Genomic DNA, 26372 nt, shown 5'->3' with positions numbered 1-26372 from the left:
GCCAAAAAAAGCCCGGTCTAGGTAGGGTTAAATAGTAATGGTCAAATAATGTGCCCGTTCTAGGACGAGCTTCACCGCCTCTGGCGGGACCACGTCGGCATTCGGCCGAGATAGGCTGGGAGGGGGGCATCAGCAAGCAGGTCGTTGACCTCTGACATTGATAACACGCCACCTTGCGTGTTTTCATCAAACAACAATAAATGCAGTTTCGTAGAATCGTGATCGGATACGGTTTGCAAGGAATGTTTGGCACTTGGACCAGATGTGCGGAATGCGAGTTACCCGAATCGCGGTTTGGGTGACTTCACATAAACACGGCCAAAGGTACCGGTATGTACCGATATGTATATTAGGCTCAAAACACAGTTGAGGCAGGTGTGCCCAGAGTGTTGGCCGCTGATTGGATGAAATGAGAAATGATTGACAGTTGTTTCCTGACGTCACGCAGCTTGCTGGCCTTGCCCGGATCGGTCCAGTCACTCCCCATTCTCTCCACGGCGTCACCCAGGGCGGGGAAGGTATCGGTGGAGTAGAGGCCGTTGGACAGGACGGTATGCCTTGAAAGGGAGAAGATATTTTGTATTAGCCGAATAGTTTTTTATTATTATTAAAACAGCAAAAAAACATAAATACATACAAGATGACGCCGCACTCAAGTTCCATGGAGCTTATATTAACGGCGCCATCTACACAAAATGATTAAACAAAGATATACTGATTACATGGAAAAATATACTGATTACATAGACAAATAAATAGTAAATGGAATTCGACGAGCGCAAGTCCTGACCGCCATATCTTAGAATTACTGATAGGACACAAGAGTTAGTAGAATAATTGAAGTCGAAAGATTAATCAGATACAAAACGACCACTTTTGGTAATGAAATTTCGAATAGTTAAGGCCTAGTAAATGTTGTGTTTTCTGTTTCCCGACTGACCCTAGAAAAACCTGCCGACCCTAGACTTTTTCGGGTATGAACCCCTGCAACGGACATAAATACTTTTCTGAACTGATCAACTTTTTCTAGCTACATGATCTGACAACGTGACAATTGGTTTTCTAACATTCAGATTGAAAATAAAAGTGTCCTCGTGCAACTTTTATTTTGTTAAGCTGTATTGTACAAGTTGGACTCCTATATAGATATCACTGAAGTCTAAAAAAAGATAATCCCTACCGACCGACTACCAACCCTTAATTTTTTCAGAAAGGATTCACAACATTTTTTTCTAGGCCTAAGCTTAATTCTAGCCCCTACCTCAGTATACTTGAATGAATGAATGAATGAATGAATGAATGAATGAATGAATGAATGAATGAATGAATGAGAGTGAATGGACGAATGGATTGTATAATGATAATAATTAGTACATAGGAGCTATAAGCTAAGATTCGTACTATTTACAACAAAACAAAATCATAATACACATCATGCCTTTGAAAAATATTTTGAGTTTCCCTGCTTTATGTTGGAGGAGTTTAGGGTTAAGGTAGCAATTTTGAGACACTTTCTTGACATGTCGAAAAATAGTTCGTAGAACAGTTGCTTACTTATATTGTAAGCTGCTTCGCTATTTATGGGCGGTACCAAAAGACATAAAGAGATGCCTCGCTTACTTTTTTCAAACACTTCAATACGGAACAATGACGGAAATGTCAATTACATTAAAGATTTCTTTGCGTAGTATGTTTTTTGTTTGCCGCCATAAAATTTCTTTGAATGCCTTTTAAAGACATTTATAATAATTGTTTTATCATAGGATAGCCGGAAGCTTACCTGTAGAATGGCCTAGAAGGGATGCCCAGTGGGTCAATGAAGGCTCTCTCCATCTGCATTAGCTGGTCATTGTACATGCGGGCTACCATTGGACTGTGCAACAGAAATTATCGACGTAAAAAAACTGCGTATAAAATATAACTAATTGAATAGCAAAATTCTTTGAATATCAATGTTCTTTATTCATATGGTGACATTTGACAATAGATGACATTTCGATGACTGTCATTTTCACCAGGGCAATTATGACTCAGTACGGTATAAATTTGGAGTGTGCGCGTGTATTTGTGTGTGTGTGTGTGTGGCTGTTTGTGTGTGTGTCTGTGTGGCTGTGTGTGTGTGTCTGTGTGTGTGTGTCTGTACTTGTTTGTCTGTGTTTGTTTGTCTGTGTGTGTGTGTTTGTGTGTGTGTTTGTGTGTGTGTGTGTGTGCTTGTATGTATGTGTGTGTGTGTATTTGTGTGTGTGTGTGTGTGTATTTGTGTGTGTGTGTGTTTGTGTAGCTTACTGTTTGTGTAGCTTACTGAACCGCCCGCCGCCACCCCCGTCCCCGCAGCTGGAGGCCCTAGCCAACCTGGCCACTGAGGACTCTACCATCTCAGCTGATCCACCCACTGTGGATGAAGTGCAGAAAGCGGTAGACAAGCTCAAGTCAGGACGTGCTACCGGTGGCGACGGCATCCCTCCAGAACTGCTACTGAAAGGCGGCCCAGCAGTGGCACAGTGGTTACATAGGCTCATCACCGCCATTTGGAAATCTGACACCATTCCTTCAGACTGGCGTCATGGAGTCATTCTCCCCTTTTGGAAGAAGGGCCCAAAGGACATCTGCAACAACTATAGGGGCATCACACTACTTAGTGTTCCAGGGAAAGTCTTTGCCCATGTTATTCTTGCAAGGCTTCGTCCCCTTCTCCTCCTCAAGCAACGTCCAGAGCAGAGTGGGTTTACACCCGGGCGCTCCACGGTGGATAGAGTCCTTTCTCTCAGGCTCTTAGCTGAGATGAGGAGGGAATACAGGAAGCCGTTGTACGCTGCCTACGTCGATTTGAAACAAGCATTTGATTCTGTTGACAGACAATGCCTGTGGAAAGTCCTCAGGATCCTCGGTGTGCCCTCCAAACTCCTGGACCTTCTGTCCCTCTTGTACTCAGACACTACGTCATGTGTCCGTGTCAACGGACAGACCTCGGATCCCTTCACCATCAACAGTGGCGTTAGACAAGGGTGTGTCTTGGCTCCCACCATCTTTAACACCGCCATTGACCATGTCATGGCAAAGACAGTATCCCAGAGCAGCTGTGGTGCAAGCTTTGGCAACGTCACCATCTCCGACCTGGACTATGCGGATGATGTAGCCATTCTTGCCGAAGTAGTACAGGTGCTCAAGCATGCCCTGGAAGCCATGAACTTGGAGACACAACCCCTCGGACTGATGATTAGCTGGCGAAAGACTAAGGTCCAAAGCTTGAGCGACTTCCAACCGCCTCCTGCTCCTCCAGTGATCGATTCCCATGAGGTGGAGGTTGTCAACAAGTTCAACTACCTCGGCAGCACGATCACCACCGACTGCAAAAGCTCGGCTGATATCAGGATCCGTGTTGCCCGGGCCGCCACAGCGATGGCCAACCTCAGTAAGATCTGGTCCGACAGACGGCTGTCAGTGCATACCAAGCTCAGGCTCTACAACAGCCTAGTCCTCTCCATCCTGTTGTATGGTGCTGAAGCATGGACTCTGACGTCCACACAGGAGCGGCACTTAGATGCCTTCGATGCCAAATGTTTGCGCAGGATTCTGGGGATTAGGTGGTATGACCGTGTGACCAACATCGCCCTTCGCCGGTCAACAAACCAGCCTCCAGTCTCCCAGAAGATTCGAGCTGCCCGCCTCCGACTCTTCGGCCACCTCGCCAGATCATCTCCGCCCTCAGAACCAGCCAGACTACTGCTGGAACCCACACCTACTAACTGGACCCGACCCCGGGGCAGGCCCAGACAGAAGTGGCTGGATGTCCTGTCATCAGACCTGAGAGCAGCGGGCTACAACCTAACTACAGCCTGGGCAGCGGCGCAGAACAGAAGTGCTTGGAGGACAGTTTGCCGGGGCGCTACGCTTCTAGGAGCATGCGGACTTGAGTGAGTGAGTGAGTGTGTTTGTGTGTGTGTGTGTGTGTCTGTGTCTGTGTTAGTGTGTGTGTGTATGTGTGTGTGTGTATTTGTCTGTGTGTGTGTGCGTTTGTGTGTGTGTGTGTGTTAGTGTGTGTGTGTGTGTGTATTTGTGTATTTGTGTGTGCGTGTTTTTATGCTTGTGTGTGTGTGCGTGTGCCTGTGTGTGTAAGTGTGTGCTCGATTGAACTACATCACACAATCCCGTCCACAGTTTTGATTTTAGTTTCACCTTGTATCGTTTCCAAGTGAAGCAAGTTTCTCCTCAAACATCGCTGCCGCCTGGGTGAAATTTGTCACTGCCGACTCCAGGGCGTCTGAAATCAGAGCAAAGCATTCCTTTAATCATTTAGAAAAAAACTTAGAATAATTACTTAAGAATATCAATATGTAAAGCCATATAGGTAGATATACAAGAACTCATTGCATAGTTATGCCAAAAAACACTTACTCAAGCAACTGGATATGATTTTGAAAACGTCAGAAGTTTCAGCTAGTATCCACAAGCTTTCGTCAGTGACTGAGAGACCAGAGGGGAAAGCAGGTTTATATACACAACCTGTTGATTGATATGCAAATAAAGTGAAGACAAATTTTTTGGAAGTCGAAAAAGGAACAAAAGTCAGACAAGTCAAGACAAGATGATGCAAATTAGTCTGAAAGCTCCTGTTATACAGGACAGGAGCTTAAGTGTTGTCTGTCCTCGGGGCTGGGAGTGCCAAATCCCAAGTGCCGGAAAGATCGACCCGTAGCCCCCCTTCCCTGTTGAGGGTGGGGTTGTACATTCTTTCATATATTGCCTCTTTAACACCCCGTTCCCACCAGCGTGTTTCGCGGTCTAAGACATCCGTGGACTCGAGTTTGAAAGAGTGACCCTGGTTGTGTTGTAGGTGGTGGAAAATAGCTGAGGAGTAGCCGTTGGCACTAGGTCGGCAATGTTCTTTGTACCTTACTTTAAGCGGTCGACTTGTCTCTCCGATGTAGGTGTTGTTACAATTGGGCTCCTCACATTTGAGTCTGTAAATAACATTCGCCTTGGTACCCTTGTGAGGTCGGTCCTTAGGGTGTACCGGTCTTTGTCTGAGGGTTGAGTGAGGTTTGAAGTTAGTGGCTATGTTGAAGTTTTGGAAGATCCGTCTGAGTTTCTCAGATACTCCTTGGACATACGGAATAGTGATGTTGGCCTTGTTTTTGTTGGTCAATGGTTTGCACTTCTGGGTTTTCTTAGACTGATCTGAAGGTTTGAGCGCTTTGTTGAAAGTCCAGTTTTGGTAGCCACATTTAGCCAGGGCACCTTGGAGGTGTCTTTGTTCGTCCGTTTTGGCTTGGTCTGAAGTGACAATGTTGTCTGCACGATGGAAGAGAGTTTTGATCACTGCTAGTTTGTGTTCCAAAGGGTGGTGGGAATCAAAAGCCAGGTACTGATCAGTGTGGGTTGGTTTCCTGTACACTTCGAAACGAAGGTTACCATCTTCCTCTACGATAGTTTTGGTGTCTAGGAAAGGGAGCATGTTGTCATGGCTTGGCTCCTGTGTGAACTTGATGTTGTCATCTATCTGGTTGATGTGGTCAAAGAAGTCAGCAGCTACCCTCTTTTTCAATCTGCACCAAGTGTCATCTACATATCGAAACCAGTTGGCCGGGGGAGTGTCATTGAAAGTGCTGAGGGCTTTGTTTTCAAACTTCTCCATGTACAGGTTTACAACAATTGGTGAGACTGGTGATCCCATAGCACAGCCGTGCATTTGTTGGTAGAACTGTCCTTTGTAAGTAAAGTATGTGCATCCTAAGCAGAGTTCTAGTAGCTCACAAACTTGGTCAACGGATAGGTTGGTTCTATCTGCAAGTGTATCATCGGCTTCCAAGGCTTCCTTGACTACTGACACTGCTTCCTTGGGTGGTATGGAGGTGAAAAGTGAGCACACGTCATACGAAGTGATGGTTTCATCATCCTCTACATGAATGTCTTTGATTTTGTTGACAAAGTCGGCACTATTCTGTACATGGTGCTGAGATTTCCCCACTAGTGGTCCCAAAGTGGACCGCTTAAAGTAACGTACAAAGAACATTGCCGACCTAGTGCCAACGGCTACTCTTCAGCTATTTTCCACCACCTACAACACAACCAGGGTCACTCTTTCAAACTCGAGTCCACGGATGTCTTAGACCGCGAAACACGCTGGTGGGAACGGGGTGTTAAAGAGGCAATATATGAAAGAATGTACAACCCCACCCTCAACAGGGAAGGGGGGCTACGGGTCGATCTTTCCGGCACTTGGGATTTGGCACTCCCAGCCCCGAGGACAGACAACACTTAAGCTCCTGTCCTGTATAACAGGAGCTTTCAGACTAATTTGCATCATCTTGTCTTGACTTGTCTGACTTTTGTTCCTTTTCGACTTCCAAAAAATTTGTCTTCACTTTATTTGCATATCAATCAACAGGTTGTGTATATAAACCTGCTTTCCCCTCTGGTCTCTCAGTCACTGACGAAAGCTAGTGGATACTAGCTGAAACGTCTGACGTTTTCAAAATCATATCCAGTTGCTTGAGTAACTGTTTTTTGGCATATCGTATTACCTGGATGTCTAACCTTCATCGACGTATCATTGCATAGTTAATTAACTCTTTTGTATAGGTCACGTGCACCTGGCCTGAACTGAACTATTAACATGAAATTCAACTTGGTAAATTACATACTTAGTTATTAAGTTATTAAGTTGCAAAAACACTTCGACTCACCTGAAGTTTCGACCTAATCTCTTTTTGTCTTCATCAACTGTCTGGCCAAAGTGCCATAGACACGTGATTTAGCTGCATGCGTGACGTCAGTACTGGGTCAAAGTTCGTTGGAAGTCACTACCGCCCCACCCCCCCACCCCCACCCCCTCGACCGCAAATCGGTTGAGACAATGTTGGTGTCTACTACTCTCCAAGCAGAGGCTTGTGTTTTGGATTATTTTTGACGTGTTTTAATATTATCAGGGTTTCTTTTTTTTTGCACTGGGAGTTTTGTTTCACACAACCCAACAAATTCCAGTGTAGAAAAGAAACCCCGATAAAACAAAACTACAAACGCGCCAAAAATAACCCAAACCTCTGCTTATCTGCTTGGAGAGTAGGTTTCTACAGCACTTTGATCAAATAACTGATAAAGACATTGTCAAGAAGATTCGGTCGAAAATTTCTGTTAGTCGAATTCTTTTTGAGTTGGAGTTTAGAAAAAAAAATCAGAACACTTACCTAGAGAAATCTGAGTCGCTTGGAATCCCTCGCCATACTCGTCCTTCAACACGTCGAACATTTCACTGACGGTGGCGGCGTACTCGGACACATCGATCGGTAAAATCTCAGCCTCGGCCAGAGAGAAGGCTATCCCCGCCCAGAGCTGAGACATGAGCCGGTGAAACTTGAACTCAGGGTCGATGTAGGTCTTCTGGAGGTGGAAGGTCTCGTAGGCCGTGTGGTAGAGAGGGTAGTTTGGGTAGGTGATCTGTAGGGATGTTAGTTAATTTAGCTGAACTTTTTGGTACAACATTTTGGCGTTATTTCTAAAATTTTAGAAAGACGTGGACCGTCAAAATTATGTTATGATTTTTATTTAAACTGCCCAGAAGTCATACGACCTAGAACCCCTGCCTGCCTACAACTATAATATAACCATACAGCTGTAATGTTAACATTAATTACTAAGACCCAACACAGATGAACTTTCAAGATATTAATTACTAAGTTTAATACTGATGAACTTCAGCGCTAGCGGACTTGCCGGACTTACTAAAAAGTGATTATCTAGGTCTAATATGGAAGAGGGTTAGGGTCAGGCACAGTTCTGGATAGTGCCCATGTATCCAAAAACGTAAATTCACGGCAGGCATGGTTCTGGATACGCGTGGACTTTCATTCAGCAGTCTCCCATCCCCACAATGCATTGCGAAAACAGGGGTCTAAACCTCATTTGCATAGGACAGGGAGGAATCGTGATCCTGTTGACGTTAAACAGCTTGCTTTTCACTGTGTTTCGAGGTGTTGGTGCATTTTATGCTTAACATTAATTAAATTACTATGGGTCGAATCTGACAACAAATAGAGAATGAAGTTTTTGTGTTCTTTTCAACATAGAACATGTGGTTTGTAACGTTACAGCATCAGTATAGCGTTACCACTATAACGTTACAAACCACATATTTAAAAAACTTCATTCTCTATTTCTTGTCAGACTCAACCCATAGTAATTTAATTAACCTTGGGCATAAAATGCCCCGACACCTCAAAACACAGTGAAAAACAATCTGTTTAACGTCAACAGGATCATTCCGATGCCTTCGTGTTCTATGCAAATGAGGTTTAGACCCATGTTTTAGCAATGCATTCTGGGGATGGGAAACTCGTGAATGGTTCTGGATAAATCCTAGTTCTGGCTACAACAGGTCTGGTACTCACGGTGTAGCGGTGAACCATCGCCAGGTCCATGATAGGCACTCCCACTCTTCTCACAAAGGGAACAAAGTCACTCGCAGACGATGGTAGGGAAATCCTTAGAGAGACAGACGTGTGTTTGTGTTAACATGTAACATCTGTGTCCATAACATCACCAGGGTCCATAATATCCCCACCTTGAGAAATAGGTTGCTTAAAGATTTATATTTTACTGCAACATACCCTAGGTATGTACATTTGATGTGTGAAGGAGTGCATACTAAAAGTATGTTGCAGTAAAAATATCTTTAAGCACACTATTTCTCAAGTTGGGGATATTATGGACCCTGGTGATATTATGGACACGGATGTTATCCTAGTTTCTGCCGACGGTACTTGAAAATATAAATCTATCTTCTTAGGAAATATTTATATTTTCAAGTACCGTCAGCAGAAAATAGAAATACCTGACTTTATATCTTTTTGTCTCTCGTGTCCAAAAATTAGAGTGTATTATTGCGACAAGGTTGGATAAAATACATAAGCACATTGGGAAAACTACATGTTATACCGATTTCAGTTTCCTTTAACCATTGTTTTATCTATTGCCTGGGGGGTACTCATTAATTTCTCATTATTTTTAGGCCATGTTGATTTGAATATATGGATGACATCCTCCGGGAGCCCCAAAACTGATGCGCGCATGCGAATAAAAAAAGTTTTGCAAAAAAAAGTTCTTTTCATTATGAAATCTACGTGGTCATGAGGGTTGAGCAAATGGCACAGAATATGGTTTGGCGAATAATCTAGTCTTCAAGTTCATTTTTTTACAATTTCGTCTTTCGCCAGTATGGTTGAAAACTTTTTTTTTGGAAACGGCCGAAAATTCATGCGCGCGCGGATGTCATCCATATAATCAAATCAACATGGCCTTATTTGTATTGTCCTTATTGTCTACTGGTTTTATGTACATGTATCAGTTTTGTTGTCATGTGCGTCACGAATTTTGTTGTGCCATGATTTTCTTTTTCTCTATCTTGAAATGAATAAAAAAAGAACTTAAAAAAAACATGTATCCTTCAAGCCCCTGTCACACACCATCGAATGTGACCTTCCGAACACATGCCGAATTCATGCATATGATTAGGTGTTGGCCGGGATTCCGGAGCAAGGCTTGCTGTGGTTGGTCGGCTGGTGTTTGGCCAGATCGGCTAATGTCTGACTGCACCAACTGAAGGGTTCCAAATCTTTCAAACATTCGACGGAAGGTTCGGCCATGTTTGGCTAGTACTCAGGAGTTCAGCAGTGTTCAACTCAAATTGATTCGAATCATATCGAAAGGTATAGGCTTGACCTAAATCTGATCAACCAACCGTCAACCAACTGTTATGATGGTTGATTGATTGTCGTGCACATAAGGTTTATTAAATATACATGTATGTTGAACGGGCAATAGGTTCTACTATACTTGGGGTCAGAGTCAGGGTCTTCGCTGTCTGCTGGAGTTCGCTGACGCCAAACAGAGTACAGAGTGTCTCCATCAGGCGTGGTCTCTGGCCATGGTACCTAATACAAGAACGATGAAGGGAAATACGTCGATGAAGGCTTAACATCCACTACTATAATTCGTCAGTGACATTTTGTTTCTTATCTTGTCTTGTCTTGTTTAGGTACTGCACAACACCCCTAAGTTGGGGTAAAGCGTGCAGGGGAGCTGTGCGATGCGCTATTGCTTCGTCCTCAGGTGCTGTAGTACTGCAGCGTTGAACTTCGTGGGTTCCGCGGTATCAGATATCTCTTGGGGCAAAATGTTCCAATCTCTGACAGTTTGTGGAAAGTATGAACATTTGTAACAGTCTTTGTGAAACGTTAGTGGTTTGTATGAGTTTGAATTGAAGTGTCGCGATTGGCGCGGGATAGGCGTCAACCAGGTTTTGACCGGAAGGGCTGTTTTTGAGTATCTTGCTTTTTTAAGTAATGTGAGTCTACTTGCTGTGCGTCTGATCTGATCTGTCTAAAACTTATATTCATTTCATTTACTTTTGTCAGTTCAAAGCTTTTGCTTTACCTTGATATGAAAGACATGCCGCACCTTAATGATAATTTTCTCATCCCAAAACAACAATAATGACGTTTTATTAAAGGTTAGCCTTAAACGAAACACAGCACAACACAACACAGAATCAATAAACCATCAGTATATTACCTTATACTATCATGAAAGTTCATCTGTGTTGGTAGTTACATGTTTAAAGTTAAAACTTTTGGTCCAACACAAAAAAAGTTCTCTCACCTAGAGCTTTCGACCAGTCACTCTGGTCTTCCTCAGTAGACTGACCCAGTGAAGCTTTGTCACGTGGCGTCTTTGAAGTGTGACGTCACAGACGATGTCGTCCCCCGTCGCGGTTCAATGAATGGTTTCTTGCGAGGGGTGAAGGTAGCCATATACATCAGGGCCCATCACCCTTCATTGAACCGCGACGGGGGCTGACATCGTCTACCAGATACCTTTGACCCAGTGTTGACGCCACACTTCAAAGAAGTCACGTGAAGCAAGACCAGAGTGACTGGTCGAATGGTCTAGGCGAGAAGACGTTTTTTGTGTTGGACCAAAGTTTCAACTTTAAACAAGTAACTACCAACACATGAACTTTCATGATAGTATAATACTGATTGACCAATCAGTTGGACCAAAAGTTTTAACTTTATTCAAGTACCTTCATAGCAGCTTCCTTCAGCAGAGGTTTAAGAGACGGTGTAGCCCTGGCGCGGAGTGTGTATTTGTCTGTGAGGAAGATTCAAGTAGCTGATATAATTGTTATATTGCCCAATGAATGCAGTGTAAACTAGAGAAGTAACATTTACAAAGCAAATGCATAATGTTTACCTTCGGACATGGTCTGCTCTCACTGTTAATTCTTACTCAAACACAATCACATACATCTAGTACTAGTATACAAAATGTATATGGTGACAGGAGCAGAGCAGACCATGAAATTGCAACATTATGTAACCAAACACCAGTCACCATGGTAACAGACGTCAACAAATCATGTCATTGGTCACTGCTTGGAGAAGAGGAAGAGAAAGAAACGGAGTAAAAACAATGTTTTCCTTCGGTAAACATAAATAAAACACAATCTATAAGCCATTGAGCCCGTCAAAAACAGATGATACTTTAAACAGTCTCTAGAGTCCCGCCATATTTTACCAACTAGACGATCACCATAAAACAACGTTTCTAACTACTAAGATCATAAAACCCACTTTCTGCAAGATTTTAGCATGATAACTCCAGAAGACCAGAGTGACTGCTCTAAAGCTCGAGGTGAGAGAACTTTATTGTGTTGGATTGAAACACATAACTCAAAAAGCTATCATAATGATGGATTGAAATGGAATTTCGTAGGCGGGTAGGTCTTCATTAGCCCTTAAAATGATTAAATATCTGGCTATATTTAGCGCCTTGTTTCAAATGTTTTAAGGCTACACAAATTTAATTTGTTGGTTCTCGGATTCGTCTCTTCTTTGTTTTTCTGAATTGCAAAAAATAAAAAGATTATGGCTCTGAATCATCTCAAAAATGCTCATCTTTTGCCCCCAACAGTTGAGGAAAGTCTTATTCTTCCTAGTTGTTACAGTTTTTCCACCAATCAATGCAGAGGTTTGATTGTTCAAAATTCATTGTTTCTTTTTAATAGGAGCCATTAAGTCAACATAAAAGGCTGGGTTGATATTTAAAAATATCAACCCAGCCTTTTGTGTTGACTTCATGACTCTTATCGAAGCATTTGGGGCTGTAATAGAATGCCCAGACCTGCTTTTATTTTTTTCGCCCTGTCGCTTCATATTTTTTCTAAAAAAAATCCGAGAACCAACAAATTAAATTGGCGTGGCCTAAATTCATGTATTATCCATAGTAAGATAGTAAACTCGGCCTTACCTCGGACTGCGATGTCCACGTTTATGTACGCCACAGCTCGGTCCGACATGATCTTACCGAACTCCTAATATAACGGTAAACAATGAACGGTTGAAAAATGTTTTAGGCGCCTTGTGTAAAATTTTTGTACCAAAATAAAGATTTTTTAATTAAAAACTTCATGTTATTGCAATTTTTACTTCTATTTAATATCAACATATTTGTACCATTATTTTACATTTCTGACATGTATTGTTTGTTGGGTAGGGCGCACATATTTTGTGGTACCACCTCAAACTACCAGAATGTAAATAAACATGACTGACAGATGGGTTTCTAGGTTTTTAACAAGCTCGTGTGGTGTAATATCTTTACAGCTGCACGTCCTGACACCTATTCACGAGTTTCCCATCCAAAGGATGCATTGCGAAAACAGGGGTCTAAACCTCATTTTCATAGAACAGGAAGGCATCGGAATGATCCTGGTGACGTTAAACAGCTTGTTTTTCACTGTGTTTTTAGGTGTTGGGGCATTTTATGCTCAACATTAATTAAATTACTATGGGTCAAATCTGACAACATATAGAAAATGATTTTTTTGTGTTCTTTTCAACATGGAACATGTGGTTTGTAACGCTACAGCATCAGTATACCGTTACCACTATAACGTTACAAACCACAACTTCAAAAAAAATCATTCTCTATTTGTTGTCATGCGGATTCAACCCATAGTAATTTAATTAACGTTGAGCACAAATTCCCTATCACCTCAATACACACTGAAAAACAAGCTGTTTAACGTCACCAGGATCATTCCGATGCCTTCTTGTCCTATGCAAATGAGGTTTATACCCCTGTTTTCGCAATGCATTCTGGGGATGGGAAATTGGTGAATTCGCACAAGTAGTTTTACATTATCAAGGTCTTTTATTCTGTGAAAATTACAGTAGTATGCTTTATGGTATCCAGTTTTTGTTCAAGTGTTCTGATGTTGTAGTAGAGCAGACACCACATATGCGTTGCGCAGTAGAGGCCTCAAAATGGGAACACGATTGTAGTTCCTAGTTTATACCTTGAAAATACCTGAAAATCCTTTTTTCTCTTGAAAGTTTTGGTCTCTTTTGGAGATTTTTTGGGCTGGAAGGCACAGGCAGGGTCTAAACTTTCCTACATTGGTCAAGTTTTGTTTATTTCACCAGTTTAGTGGGCGTAGTGAGAGATGTGAATGGTTAGGTCTTGTCTGGCCAGGCGGATGGATACCATGGAAAATGTAGGTCAAAGTTGGGGTTTTGTTACTATCAGCTGTGGTGGGATTTTGAGATGGTCAACCCCCTGTTTCCTTTCTATTTTTGGGAATCAGACCCTTGTTGCTACCTGGTGCAGAAAAATTGTTGAGATTGAAGTATATTAAATAAGGCAAGTACTTTCGTGAGGACTTCAAACAGTGTATTTAAGCATGTGTTCCTATGGACAAATCTAATAGTACTGTCTGCCCAGTACGTTTTCTGACCTCAATCCACTCGTGTGATCCATGCATCCCATGCTCCTCAGCGTCCCAGCTGATGAACATCAACGTGCGTCTGGGGCGCCACCCTGCGATCAGATCGTGAATAACATACGTTTCAAAGGCTCATTGAATTCTTTAGATAAAGATTATATTTAGCTTCTTATAGCATCGCAATTCTACTTTAAGACTTCTTTTTTTATTATTCTTTCACATAAAAAGTTACAAATATTGAATCATCCAGGTAATAATACAATAATAACGGGAAATATTTACAGAACATAGAAATGATAATAATCAATTATCTGTAGAGACCTTTGATTATAATCATAATGATATCAACTCATTTCAAACATAGAAATTATAATAATCAAATGAATATTAACGTATCTATAGAGACATTTGATTAATGTCAACTCATTTCACACATAGAAATAGTGTGTACACAGCCAACATCACATGTACACAGCCAGCATCACATATCACTTCGTTGAAGTAAGAAGCAAAACATTAAATCAGAGCTTTTTCTTGTCTCCAGCTCTCTTCATAGTTATCTGCCATCCACCTTCTGACATGACAACAGACATGTTTGCCCATTTTCGGGATGTTGACCACTGTCAGAAGGCAGCAATTTTTTTTTTCCAAAATCAGGCGAAAATTATTGCGCGCGTTGATGTCATCCATACAAATTACTTGCTGTGGCTTTATATAGTAAGTATAGGGGTACCTTGTTTCATCATTTCTCCCAAGGCACGGGTGATCTCCAGAAGACAGGCGGTGCCACTGTTCGGGTCCACCGCCCCCAGGTTCCAGGCATCCCGGTGATTCCCAAGGACGACGTAACGGTCTGGAACAACGCGTACACATCGTAAAAATACAGCTAAGTTTTGTACTTGCAGCAATTGTAAGTTATTTCATTGTGAACATGACGTAACTTACATCAGACATAGACTGTGCACATTGGTGCCTCATTTGCATATAGATAAGAAAATAATGAATGAATCTTTCATTGCATGTTCATACACATGGGGCTAAATGCATACATCAGAATGTGATGTTACATGTACATTATACTGAGTAACATGACACATAGGATACAAGGATAACAGAATAACGTAAAAATGTTACTACTAGAGAATAAACTAATCTAGGCCTCAAAATGTAGGCGTCAAAAGCATAAACTTGTAAACTTTTATAAAATTATCAAAGAATTAGCACCAAAATACTTACAGGAATTGGTACCACTACAAACCCGTGACTCCACCCCCTACAGTCTCCGTACTGATCAGAATTACGTCTTAATTCCTGCTAGAACTGAGAAATTCAAAAGATCTTTTCTGCCTACTTCCATTGTTTCCTGGAATAACTTGTCATTAACTACACGAGCATCAACATCAATTGCCATCTTTAAAAAGAGTTGGAGACGTTTTATCACAGCCCTCACACTCAACCTCACTTCTCCCACGGTCCGATAAACCCAGCTATCCACCTTACCAGACTCAGACTCAACCGCAGTCAGTTAAACTTTCACCTGTTCCAACATCAATGTGTGCCCAGTCCTGCGTGCAAATGTGGTCACTTCAACGAAACAGCTGTACACTACTTCCTACACTGCCCACTGTACACTGACGAACGCATTGACATGTTATCATCTCTAACTAACATTCTGCCATTTGACACAAACAACGTCACCGACAACACTTTATGCTCAACCATTCTCAGGGGTAACCCCTCATTGTCGTTTGTCAACAACTGTAACATATTTGATGTGGTTTTCAACTTTATTTTGCAGACAGGACGTTTTGTTTGATTTAGTTGATTCATTTTGATTTGTACACCAGCCTACTATGTACCCTTGTCATTTCTTATTATTATTATTACTTTGTTTTATTGTATCCTTTTATGTGTGAGGAGAGGGCTGAGATAAGTTTTATAACTTTTTGCCTCATCCTCGGAAAATAAATGTGAATAAAATAAATAAATAATCTAGGCCTTAAAGATTTCTTCTCTCTTTCAATAATACAGCAGGCCTTCTTTGCTAAGATAGGACATTAAAAATTTAGACAACATCTACTGTAAAGGTAGACAAAGATCATCAATTGACGCAAATGATGACTTTAATTAAGTAATTAATGAGATTCATTTATATTACGTTGGTTATAGAGGTTAACCTCATTTGAGGAAGGTATGAAATAATAGAAATTATTATTTTTTTGTTTCTTTTCCTTTAAATCTTTTCATGATTAAAATTGTTTTGTTGGGCCAAAAGTGATGTGGCACCAAAACAAAAAGACCCGGTTTAAAGCCAAATGTATGATCCTGCCAAATACATGACTCCGACACTACTTCGAAGTTTCAAATATACCTGAGACAAGGGTTGGGAGAGTTTTTTGAGGTAATGTGGGAGACAAACCTAACCTAATCCCAATCGTAAGTGTAACCCTAGCCCTGAATAATGATCCCAACCTTAACCCCAGCCCTAAACACCTGACCTCTCACGTATGTGGCAGGTCAAGGATTTGGCTCAACACCGGATATAAGCCTACAGCAAGTAATTTTTTGGATGACATTAGCGCGCGCATTAATTTTCGCCTGATGTTGGAAAAAAAACAAGAAATTTTGTTGCCTTCTGACAGTGGTCAACATTCCAAAAATGGGCAAAGATGTCTGTTGCCATGCCGGAAGGTGGATGGCAGATAACTATAAAGAGAGGAGCCAAGAAAATGCTTTTATTTAATGATTTGTTTCTTACTTTGATGCAGTGATATGTGATGCTGTTTATGTATATGTGATGTTCCCACTGAATCAAAACCATTTGTATGATGATTGAGTCAAGATTTAAAAATGTAGGAACCTTGTTTTTTTGACCGGCTTCGTTTTTTTTCGACCGCTCGCATCAGATTTGGAGTCTGCGGCGGATGTCATCCATAAAATCTACTTGCTGTGGCCTAAGTATAATGTAACGTGCTTTTTTTAAACCTAACCTGGCTCTACGGCTCCCCGGATGATCCCCACTACATTGTGGATTGTCCTCTTCTCTTTTGTCACGGTCACGTTCAGACGAATTTTTCTGTAAGAAATAAATATATAGAAATATGTCAGGGCAAAGACTTTGATCTTGTAGAATCTGTGAATGTGTCAGGACGATTTCCAATTTACAAATCCTAACTTTTGAGTGATTCCATTTCTCTAAAATGACAGGAATACAAGTTGAAAGTTCTGACTGTCTATTTAAGTAAATAGTTTAAAAAATCGGGATCTCTTCCAATTCCTTATACTTGAGACAAGATCCATACACACACACTAATCCAGCGCTGCTTAAAACAATACTCCCGTAAAAGTTCTGAAAAATAATTTAAAAAAACCCCTTTGCTGATTTATAGATGTATACGTACTATTTCAAAAAGCAGTTTCTCAAGCAACTGGATATGATTTTGAAAACGGTCAGACGTTTCAGCTAGTATCCACTAGCTTTCGTCAGTGACTAAGAGACCAGAAGAGAAATGCAGGTTTATAAGCACAAACTATTGACTGATATGCAAATAAGTAACCTGCATTTCTCCTCTGGTCTCTTAGTCACTGACGGAAGCTAGTGGATACTAGCTGAAACGTCTGTTCCCCAAATCATATCCAGTTGCTTGAGTGACTGCTTTTGGGCGTATCTTATTACCTGGATGTCTAATCTCCATTGACGTATACGTACTACTCACCTTGCCGATGAAAGTTTTGGCCGGCCGAATCCCGCGCCGTAGCGGTACTTAGTTTCCAACAGGCCCCGCCAGGAGTCATTAACAACCTCGCGTCCACGCATCAGCCTGAAGAGGATAACATAACGTATTTTTATGAAAGTTCATCTGTGCTGGTAGTTACATGTTTAGAGTTAAAACTTTTGGTCCAACAGAAAAAAAAGTTCTCTCACCTAGAGCTGAACAAGACTACTTTTTGAGAGGGGTGAAGGAGGCCATATACACCAGGGCCCATCACCAACCGCGACGGGGGCCGACATCGTCTACAAGATACCTTTGACCCAGTGTTGACGTCACACTTCAACGAAGCCACGTGACAAGCTTCACTAGGTTAGTCTACTGAGGAAGACCAGAGTGACTGGTCGAAAGCTCTAGGTGAGAGAACTTTTTTGTGTTGGACCAAAACTTTTAACTCTAAACATAGTGTATTTTATCTTTTATCGAAAGCTTGACAGCACTTTACGTTAAAGGCACCCAATGCGATTTCAGGGCAGCAAAACTGGGAATATTCTGAATAAGGCAATCTTTATGATATTGACACATACTGCTTTACATTAGCACGTTTGAATCAGTATTTCATACTTTGGGCTTTTAAAACTGCAGAAACAAGCCCCAAGATCAGTCTTTTATTTTCCGGGTGGTACCCTAAAAGTCAGCCCAGCGCCCTTATAGTGACCATTTTACGTCAGAATTTTGGTAATTTGCTCCATTAGGGTCAATATACATTGCGACAGTGTGGTTGCATCTCAGTAAGTAGATAAATGACTAGAATATTGGCTTTGAAAAATCGTGTTTCCAAGCCCTAAAAACTTCACTGGGTGCCTGGGTTCACAAAGACACATATTGAGAAAGATCCACCTACTTCATGATTTCCATGGCATCCGTGTACCCTATGACGTGTACGGGGATTGTAGGCAGCTGGTCACTTTCACTTTCCTCCATTATGTAAGTGTAGTCTGAAAAATACCAAAATAATAACTAAAAGTCCTATTATGTTTTGAATAACCATCTCTTCTTTAGCTAAAAAAAATCTTTGCGTCATTGTAATTTCCTTCAACTTTTCAAAATATGTGTGTAATTATGTCACATAACTGACATTTTAAATTTTATAGTTGAATATAAAACAGCCAACACCCGGCACACTCAGTTTGTGGTACCACTTCAAAATACCAGAACGTAAACAAACATGATTGACAGTTGCATTTTCAACTCTTAAATACATTCGATTCGTAAGGCGTAATATTTAAAAATACGGAGGCGTTTGTAAAGCCGTTTACGTTGTTTACATTTCGTGTGAAGTGTGCTGTTTGTTGTTGTTATATGTGTGTAAATGAATGAAAAACAATAAAAAGGTAAATAAAAATAAAAAGCAAAAAAACATGAAATGAAAAATAAAGTAAAATAAGATAAGATAAGATAATGTAAAGTTAAGTAAAGGAATATAAATTAAAACAAAATAAAATAAAATGACTGAAATGAAGTAAAATAAAATAAGATAAGATTGTAAAAACAATATGTTTTCCTGCGGTAAACATAAAAACACACAGGAATTGATTTATGACGATGATTTATTTATTTATTTATTATGACTAATCTTCTACATATATGTTAAATAAGTGATATAAAGTTTGTACGACGTAAGATTGTCATAGTTTGTACGATTGTAAGATTGTAAATACCTAATTTTCGAACCAAAGTGACATATTAATCTTTACATTCCGATATCATTGCAATTTGTATTTCCCTACTATTAATAATTTATATTGTAAACAACTTGATCAGAATTCAGCCCTGTATGTCAAGGCTGCGAGATATGTTGTTGATATGTTGATACAAAGAAATAAACCAATAAATAATAAAAGACTTCCCTTACCTTTGGCGGGATATCCCGGGGTGAGAGGTTCTCCCTCCCCGGTAGTGTAGAGGAAGTGACCCCGCTGGACCGCCGTGCCAGGTGCGTACCAGCCGTCCGGGTACTTCCTGTCTCTTCCCCAGCCGATCCCAACAACTTCCCTGGGATCTGAATACACGATCATGCCGACAGCTCCACGATCTTGGGCGCGACGCAGCTGGAAGAATGCACATCAAATTAAGTCATTGTTTAAGAAAAAAGTAAGTTCGTTTTGTTATCAGCTTTGTCATGTAACAATAATGTACCTATGATTTTGAAGTTTGCGACCACAGTGGAAAGCATGCAAACAAACATAAGCATGAAAAAAAAAATGTTTTCAAGATCCGACCATCCATCGTCCGCATGTTCCTTCTGGCCTAGTGTACATGTGTCCCGAACACGTCTTGTGAATACATGTTGGGGAAAAGGGCCGAACAATTTTTATCGTGATGATGATGATAACAACGAAGTGAATGAAGTTGCTTGACAGGTGTACATGGTACAATGTTTGGCAACAATGACGCTGGCATGAATACTAGTCTATCTAAACAACTATGACTACAGGAATATGTACGTAACATCAGAAGGAGACAAGGCATGAACGAAGTCGAATGAGAATGGGATGGGGGGAAGTATGAAAATGTAGGGATTTGGGATGGGAAGCATAGGAATGGGATGGGGAGTAGTATAAGAATAGGATGGGGAGCAGTATGAGAATGGGATGGAGAGTAGTTTGAGAATGGGATGGGAGTAGTATGAGAATGGGGAGTAGTATGAGACTGGAATGGGGAGTAGTTTGAGAATGGGGTGGGACGTAGTTTGAGACTGGGATGTGGAGTAGTAAGAGAATGGGATGGGGAGTAGTGTGAAACTGGGATGAGGAGTAGTATGAGAATGGGATGGGGAGTAGTTTGAGAATGGGATGGGGAGTAGTTTGAGAATGGGATGGGGAGTAGTGTGCAACTGAGATGAGGAGTAGGATGAGAATGGAATGCGGAGTAGAATGAAAATTGAATGGGGAGTAGTATAAGACTGGGATGGGAGTAGTATGAGAATGGGATGGGAGTAGTAAGAGAATGGGATGGGAGTAATATGAGAATAGAATGGAGAGTAGTGTGCAACTGGGATGGAGAGTAGGATGAGAATGGAATGGGGAGTAGAATGAGACTGGGTTGGGAGTAGTAAGAGAATGGGATGGGGAGTAGTATGAGAATAGGATAGGGAGTAGCATGAAACTGGGATGAGGAGTAGAATGAGAATGGGATGGGAGTAGTATAAGACTGGAATGAAAGTAGCTTGAGAACGGGATGGGGAGTAGTTTGAGAATGGGATGGGGAGTAGTATGCAACTGGGATGGGGAGTAGTATGTAAATGGGATGGGGAGTAGTATGAGAATAGTATGGGTAGTAGTATAAAACTGGAAAGGGAAGTAGTATTAGAATTGAATGGGGAGTAGAATTAGAATGGAATCGGGAATAGTATGAGAATGGGATGGGGAGTAGTTTGAGAATGGGATGCAGAACAGTAAGAGAATGGGATGGGAGTAGTAAGTATGATAATAGGACGGAGATTAGTATGAAATGTATTTGGAAGATTGGCAGGAGAGGGCTTAACAGTCAGGGAAGGGCGAAGAAGGAGGACGACGCTTTTTCTTATGACTCGAAAAGGATACTATTCATACAGTACATGCACTTCACCTTCCTTCCGCGAGAGGTCTTCCCATACCGGGCGATGACCATCTTCCTTTTCACGTTGATCCCGCGACTCTTCACCAGATCGAAGTCACTGGTCCGTCCGTAGTTAACGTACACCAGGCGACTGGACTGCAGGTTTGGACACATTTCAAATATAAAACATGGGATCGTATAGCGTAATAATTGGGTGTTTGACCCAGATTTTGTGCCCTAGGCAAACGCCCTTTATACTGATTTCCTCACTTCACTCAGGTGAAAATGAACAAATAGATTTGGTATGGGACGTCCCTCGGATAGGAGGTCCCATGTTTTGTGAGAGCCACGCAAACAGCTGTCGAAAAAGAGTAGGGGCATGCCCCAGTGTAGTCTCCACCAGACTTCTTTTGTGGGCTGAATAAATTGTAGAAATCGGCCTAAAAAGGGTATTAATTGGCTAGAGAAGGTAGCCGGCCAGAGAAGCTGCATTTGCCCGCGACCCTTTTTAGGCCGATTTCTACGATTTATTCAGCCCGCAAAAGAAGTGGAGACTAGCCCCAGTGTGCGATGGTCCAAATTCTACTCTCTGGAAGTTGATTATTCGCTACAAATCATACTCATGGAGGCCTTGCGAACCCCGCCTCGAGCTCGTATTAGGCCACACCAAGTAAATTTTATGGATGACGTCCGCGCGCGCATTGATTTTGGCCTGTTCCAAGAAAAAAAACAAGAAATTCCGCTTCCTGTAACTATGACCAAAGAGTCACGACAGTGCCGCAAATAGTTAGATTGACGTGAAACCCGTAACGCGAAATGGGTAAAGAGCACATGCTTTGTTTCTGCAGGCCTGCAAAAATGTGAAAGAAACAGGACAGGACGACAACTGCTGTTCCACCTGATTTATTGCTGTTTTGATTATGAATAAAAGACTTCATGCTTGTTAATCTGTGTCACCTCATTCACTCAATCCTAACATTTGTCGTCTCTTAGTATATTTCTAATCTAGGCATCTTGTTTTTTAGGGCCCTTCTTGTTTTTTTTTCGCCCTCTCGCATTAGATATAGGGTCTCCAAAGGACGTCATCCATAAAATTTACTTGGTTTGGCCTTATAATTAGCCACATGTATTTTGGAAAGGCCGGACACTTCATCTCCCACTGCCTCCAAAGAAGAAGTCAAGCCCCCTAGCTAACTGCAAAACTTGAATTGGAATAGTAGTTGACCTGTTTTTCTTACCTGTTTATATATTACATATCTTCTCTGTCACACATACATAATTTGAAGTAGAGATAGGAAACTAGATTAGTATAACGTAGAACTTCATGTTAGCATATGGTTTTATACCATTGCTCAATATATTCTCTACTCGTTGTCCTTGTCAGTTTGCAATTAACCCTCAGGCATGAACTTGCAATAAAGAACTTAAATAATCCTGTTAATGTAAGTCATCACAATGAAATCTTTCTAAGTAATTACTCACTAAACATTGACGGAAATTAGGCCACAGCAAGTAAATTTTATGGATGGCATCCTCCACAGACTCCAAATCTAATGCGAGCGGGCGAAAAAAAACATGGCGGGCCGAAAAAACAAAGGTCCCTACAATTCAAAATTTTGACTCAATAATTGTACAAATGTTTTGATTCAGTGGGAACAACACATATACACAGCCAGCATCATAGATCACTGCATCTAAGTAAGAAACAAAACATTGAATCAAGCCTTTTCTTGTCTCCTCTCTTCATAGCTATCTGCCATCCACCTTCCGGCATGACAACAGACATCTTTGCCCATTATTGACATTATTGGCATGTTGACCACTGTCAGAAGGCAACATTTTTTTTTTAAATAAGGCGAAAATAAATGCGCACGCTGATGATGTCATCCATAAAAATTACTTGCTGTGGCCTTATTTCAACCTTTCTCACCTCCACCACACCAGAAGGAGAGTACGCTGCAAACGGCGGCACCACGCTGGAGATGTTCGCCGCCGGGTCCACGTCAACATGAGGCTCACCGGGCGACGATCGGAAGACTTCAGTGCTGTTTCTAACAGAAGAGACCGAGTAATTTTGTAAGGCCACACCAGTTTAATTTGTTGGTTCTCGGATTTGGCTCTACTTTTTTTTCTGATTTGCAAAAAAAAATATTCTGGTTCTGAATCAACTCAAAAATGCTCATATTTTGCCCCCAACAGTTGAGGTTGAGTCATTTTCTTCTTGGATCTTATAATTTGACCATCTATCAATGCAGTAGTTTGATTAAAAGTTCGAAATTCTTTGTTTGAATTTTAACCCAGGCTTTAACTATGATAATAATGTTGACATTCCACCCTTTCCTCGGTGTATATGATGAGATAATCCCTGGTCGGGTGCGATTAACAACCGAATAATCGCTACACCCACTCTGTAGTTTATTCGGTGGTGATCCCAACTGACAAGAGATTATCTCACCATATACACCTTGGGGCGGGTCATTAATCCTTTATTACAGCATTGCATTAATGTTATGAAGGCAACTCAAATTATGCAAAAAAATTATTATAACAGAAAAAGGTTCCGCTGATGAAATGGTGGGGTCCTGTGGCGTAGCGGCAGAGTGCTCCACTCGGAACCAAGAGGTCCCGGGTTCGAGTCCTGACATGCCACCGATCTTGTGCCCTTGGGAACGGCATTTAACACGAATTTTCTTACTTAACTCAGGTGAAAATGAGTGTTATCCTGTTCCATATTTGTCCTCTATCTGCGTTGGTGACGGCATAAAATAAGTTGAAAAAACCTGAGTGTGCCGTCACCACGTCTTGTGATTACATGTTGGAATATAAAAAAAAAATGTTTCCTTACTCATCCACTAAGGCCACGTAGCTGGGGTTGTCCGGGTCCGGGTAGGAGAGCAGGACGTCGTACGGAGCCATGTGTGCGGAGTCCAGGCCCTGGTCCTCCCACGTCTGTCTCACGTACTCCGCCAGGCTGTACCCCTCCTGTGTTCCCGCTAGGTGGGGCTTCTCTGTCAGAATTCTTCCAAAACAAACAAATCAGTATTAAACCCACTAATTTTAGAAAAGGTGGGACATTACGTCTTCCATGGTCTAAAAAAGAGAAGTCAAACCCCTTAGACATAGTTTTAGACATAGCTATAGCTCTAGACAAGTTCCTTTTATCATGTAGATTTTAGTTATTTTATACTACGTTTCATTGTTCTTTTATGTTTGTAGTCTGCAATTAGCCCCCCGGGCATGAATTTGCAATAAACTTCACATTACAAAATCTAGATAGGCTGACATTTTCTTTGGAGCAAATGTAGCATGGCTTCACCACGTTTCACGATATGGCAGGGAAAGAAGGAGAAATATATTAGGGAAAACAATGCTTTACATTGATAAAGATATAGTATGAAGTGACATATGACTAAGAATACAACAGTTTGATAGCTATCCCCTACATTATTGGTTAGGATTTTTATTTGCATAAAGCTAACTGTTGATTTTCAAGATTTAAAGAAAGGCGTTTATGCCCCGCATTCCAATGCTGGAGCAGGAACGTTTGACATACCTACCCCAAAACACTAGAATGCAATTTAATACTGTCAATATGGTATGGCTATGTGCAGCTGTTAATACAGTTAATTCAATTAGACCTCAACAGCCAATCAGCAAGAAGAATAGAAAGCAGCTTATTTGGTTTTAAAAGTTAAAAATTTGGTTTAAAAAATAGCAAGGTAGATAGAAATCTAGGTTGTATGACATGTTCCTACCGATTTACAACCAAAAGGACTTCTTTCCCTGGCTAATAATTGTAAAAAAAACTAACTATCCCTACTATAATGTGGAAGCATAGACAGGTGTTCATTTAGCAGTAAAGTAATTAAGGGAACAGCCAATCAGCGACCAGATCTCCAAACAGGGTGCACCTGCTGCCCATATTTGGGCATTCGCCCTATGTCCAAATATGGTCACACTCCAATCTTGGCAACACACGCTGCTATAGTACATTACCTATAACACCACCAAAATGTTTAACAAATGTGTGTTCAGAACACAAAATCTGTTTTGTATCCCAGACTATAGATAACAACAGACAGACACTAAACAAAGATAACATTTTAGTGGGGCAGATAACTGAAATAATCTTTCAAATTGTGATACAAGCACCAAACTTGGTACAAATATTCATGAGACATTGCTCTTTAAAAAAAGTACGCGGGCCACTAGATTTGACTTTTGGAACTGCAGGGGCGTTTTTTGCCGGTGCACAATTTGCTCCAAGTGATTACGCTAGGGGGCGCCAAAAGTCAAATTAGCGCCCTTGGACTCCAAGTTGGAGCAAATTGTGCACCGGCAAAAAACGCCCTTGCAGTTCCAACGCAAGCTGCTAGATACACCAAATTTACGTCACTTCTTTCTTACTGTAAAAGCTTTCCACCACATAAAAATCATGACTGTAGCATGTTTAAAACAGGAGATACAAAGCCCGGAAGGTCGGCCGCAATACCAAAAAGCGCCGCTAGGGGGCGCCAAAAGTCAAATCAAGTGGCCCGCGTACTTTTTCAAAAGAGTAATGTCTCATGAATATTTGTACCAAGTTTGGTGCTTGTATCACAATTTGAAAGATTCCTCCGAAATTTGATGTTATCTGCTCCACTATTTCTTAGATATTTCCCCTAGGCATTCCCCTAGTGAATAAGTTCGAAATTCTGCATACTTAAGTTTGATTTCAGCAACGTCAGAAAAAAATAAAATTATTTGGGTGGGTAGGTATAATTAAGGTATAATACAATCTAGCCACTTATGTGTCTTATCTATCTTTTTTTATTTGCAATTCAACGTGGTTAATACAGGACATGGTGGTGAGGTGCTCTAGCTTAGCTAATTTTAACCTGAACACCAAACATACAAGTGTACAGTGACAAAATACATGACAAAAACAACACAGAACAGCAAATGGGAAGGAAATGGATCAATAAATGGTAAGGAAGAACATGTTTCGTAGGCTAATATGCAGGAGTTAATCTAATACAAACCTTTTAGTATCAATAACGTAAGTTTGGGAGATTGTCAGAATGTTACAGTTTGTATCTGGGTGTATCCTCTAAGCAAAATGTTACATAGGAATTGTTCAGACATGTTATATATATCAAAGATAGAGCTTACCTGAGGAACTCTTCGATGCGCGCTGGGTCCATCTCGTTGCTAAGCTGGTCCGCCCAGTCTACCTGAGCCAGCCCGGCGCCGAGAAGCCCACACACCGCCGCAAGAAGCAAGGTCTTCCCGGCGGCCAT

At 41.2% G+C, this 26372-nt stretch overlaps 1 protein-coding gene across 1 annotated transcript; it reads right to left on the bottom strand.

The window, feature by feature from the left end:
* Positions 1-120: 120 nt before the first annotated feature.
* On the bottom strand, positions 121-26372 carry LOC109471333 (glutamate carboxypeptidase 2-like). The gene is made up of 18 exons (XM_019770622.1): positions 26245-26372; positions 23939-24112; positions 23024-23144; positions 21124-21249; positions 19409-19604; positions 18398-18491; positions 17500-17604; positions 16774-16859; positions 14517-14636; positions 13796-13878; positions 12307-12370; positions 11081-11148; positions 9832-9929; positions 8388-8481; positions 7188-7437; positions 4177-4261; positions 1781-1873; positions 121-557 (listed from the first exon to the last, which is right to left on the bottom strand). The coding sequence occupies exons 1-18, from the start codon at positions 26370-26372 to the stop codon at positions 356-358; spliced, it is 2187 nt and encodes a 728-aa protein (XP_019626181.1). The 3' UTR covers positions 121-355.

The sequence above is a fragment of the Branchiostoma belcheri genome, unplaced genomic scaffold (assembly GCF_001625305.1).
Source record: "Branchiostoma belcheri isolate BF01 breed outbred unplaced genomic scaffold, Haploidv18h27 scaffold249, whole genome shotgun sequence".
Taxonomy (NCBI): Eukaryota; Metazoa; Chordata; class Leptocardii; order Amphioxiformes; family Branchiostomatidae; genus Branchiostoma; species Branchiostoma belcheri.
This window is presented reverse-complemented; position numbering and strand designations above follow the sequence as displayed.

What these genes read in the sequence shown, in the direction of transcription:
- LOC109471333 (XM_019770622.1), bottom strand. Translation starts at nt 26,372, where the DNA reads ATGGCCGCCGGGAAGACCTTGCTTCTTGCGGCGGTGTGTGGGCTTCTC. An exon ending in GATGCCATGGAAATCATGAA is followed by an intron (nt 17,605 to 18,397) that starts GTAGGTGGATCT and finishes TATCCTCTTCAG; the next exon opens with GCTGATGCGTGGACGCGAGG. An exon ending in TCACTTGGAAACGATACAAG is followed by an intron (nt 1,874 to 4,176) that starts GTGAAACTAAAA and finishes TCTGTTGCACAG; the next exon opens with TCCAATGGTAGCCCGCATGT.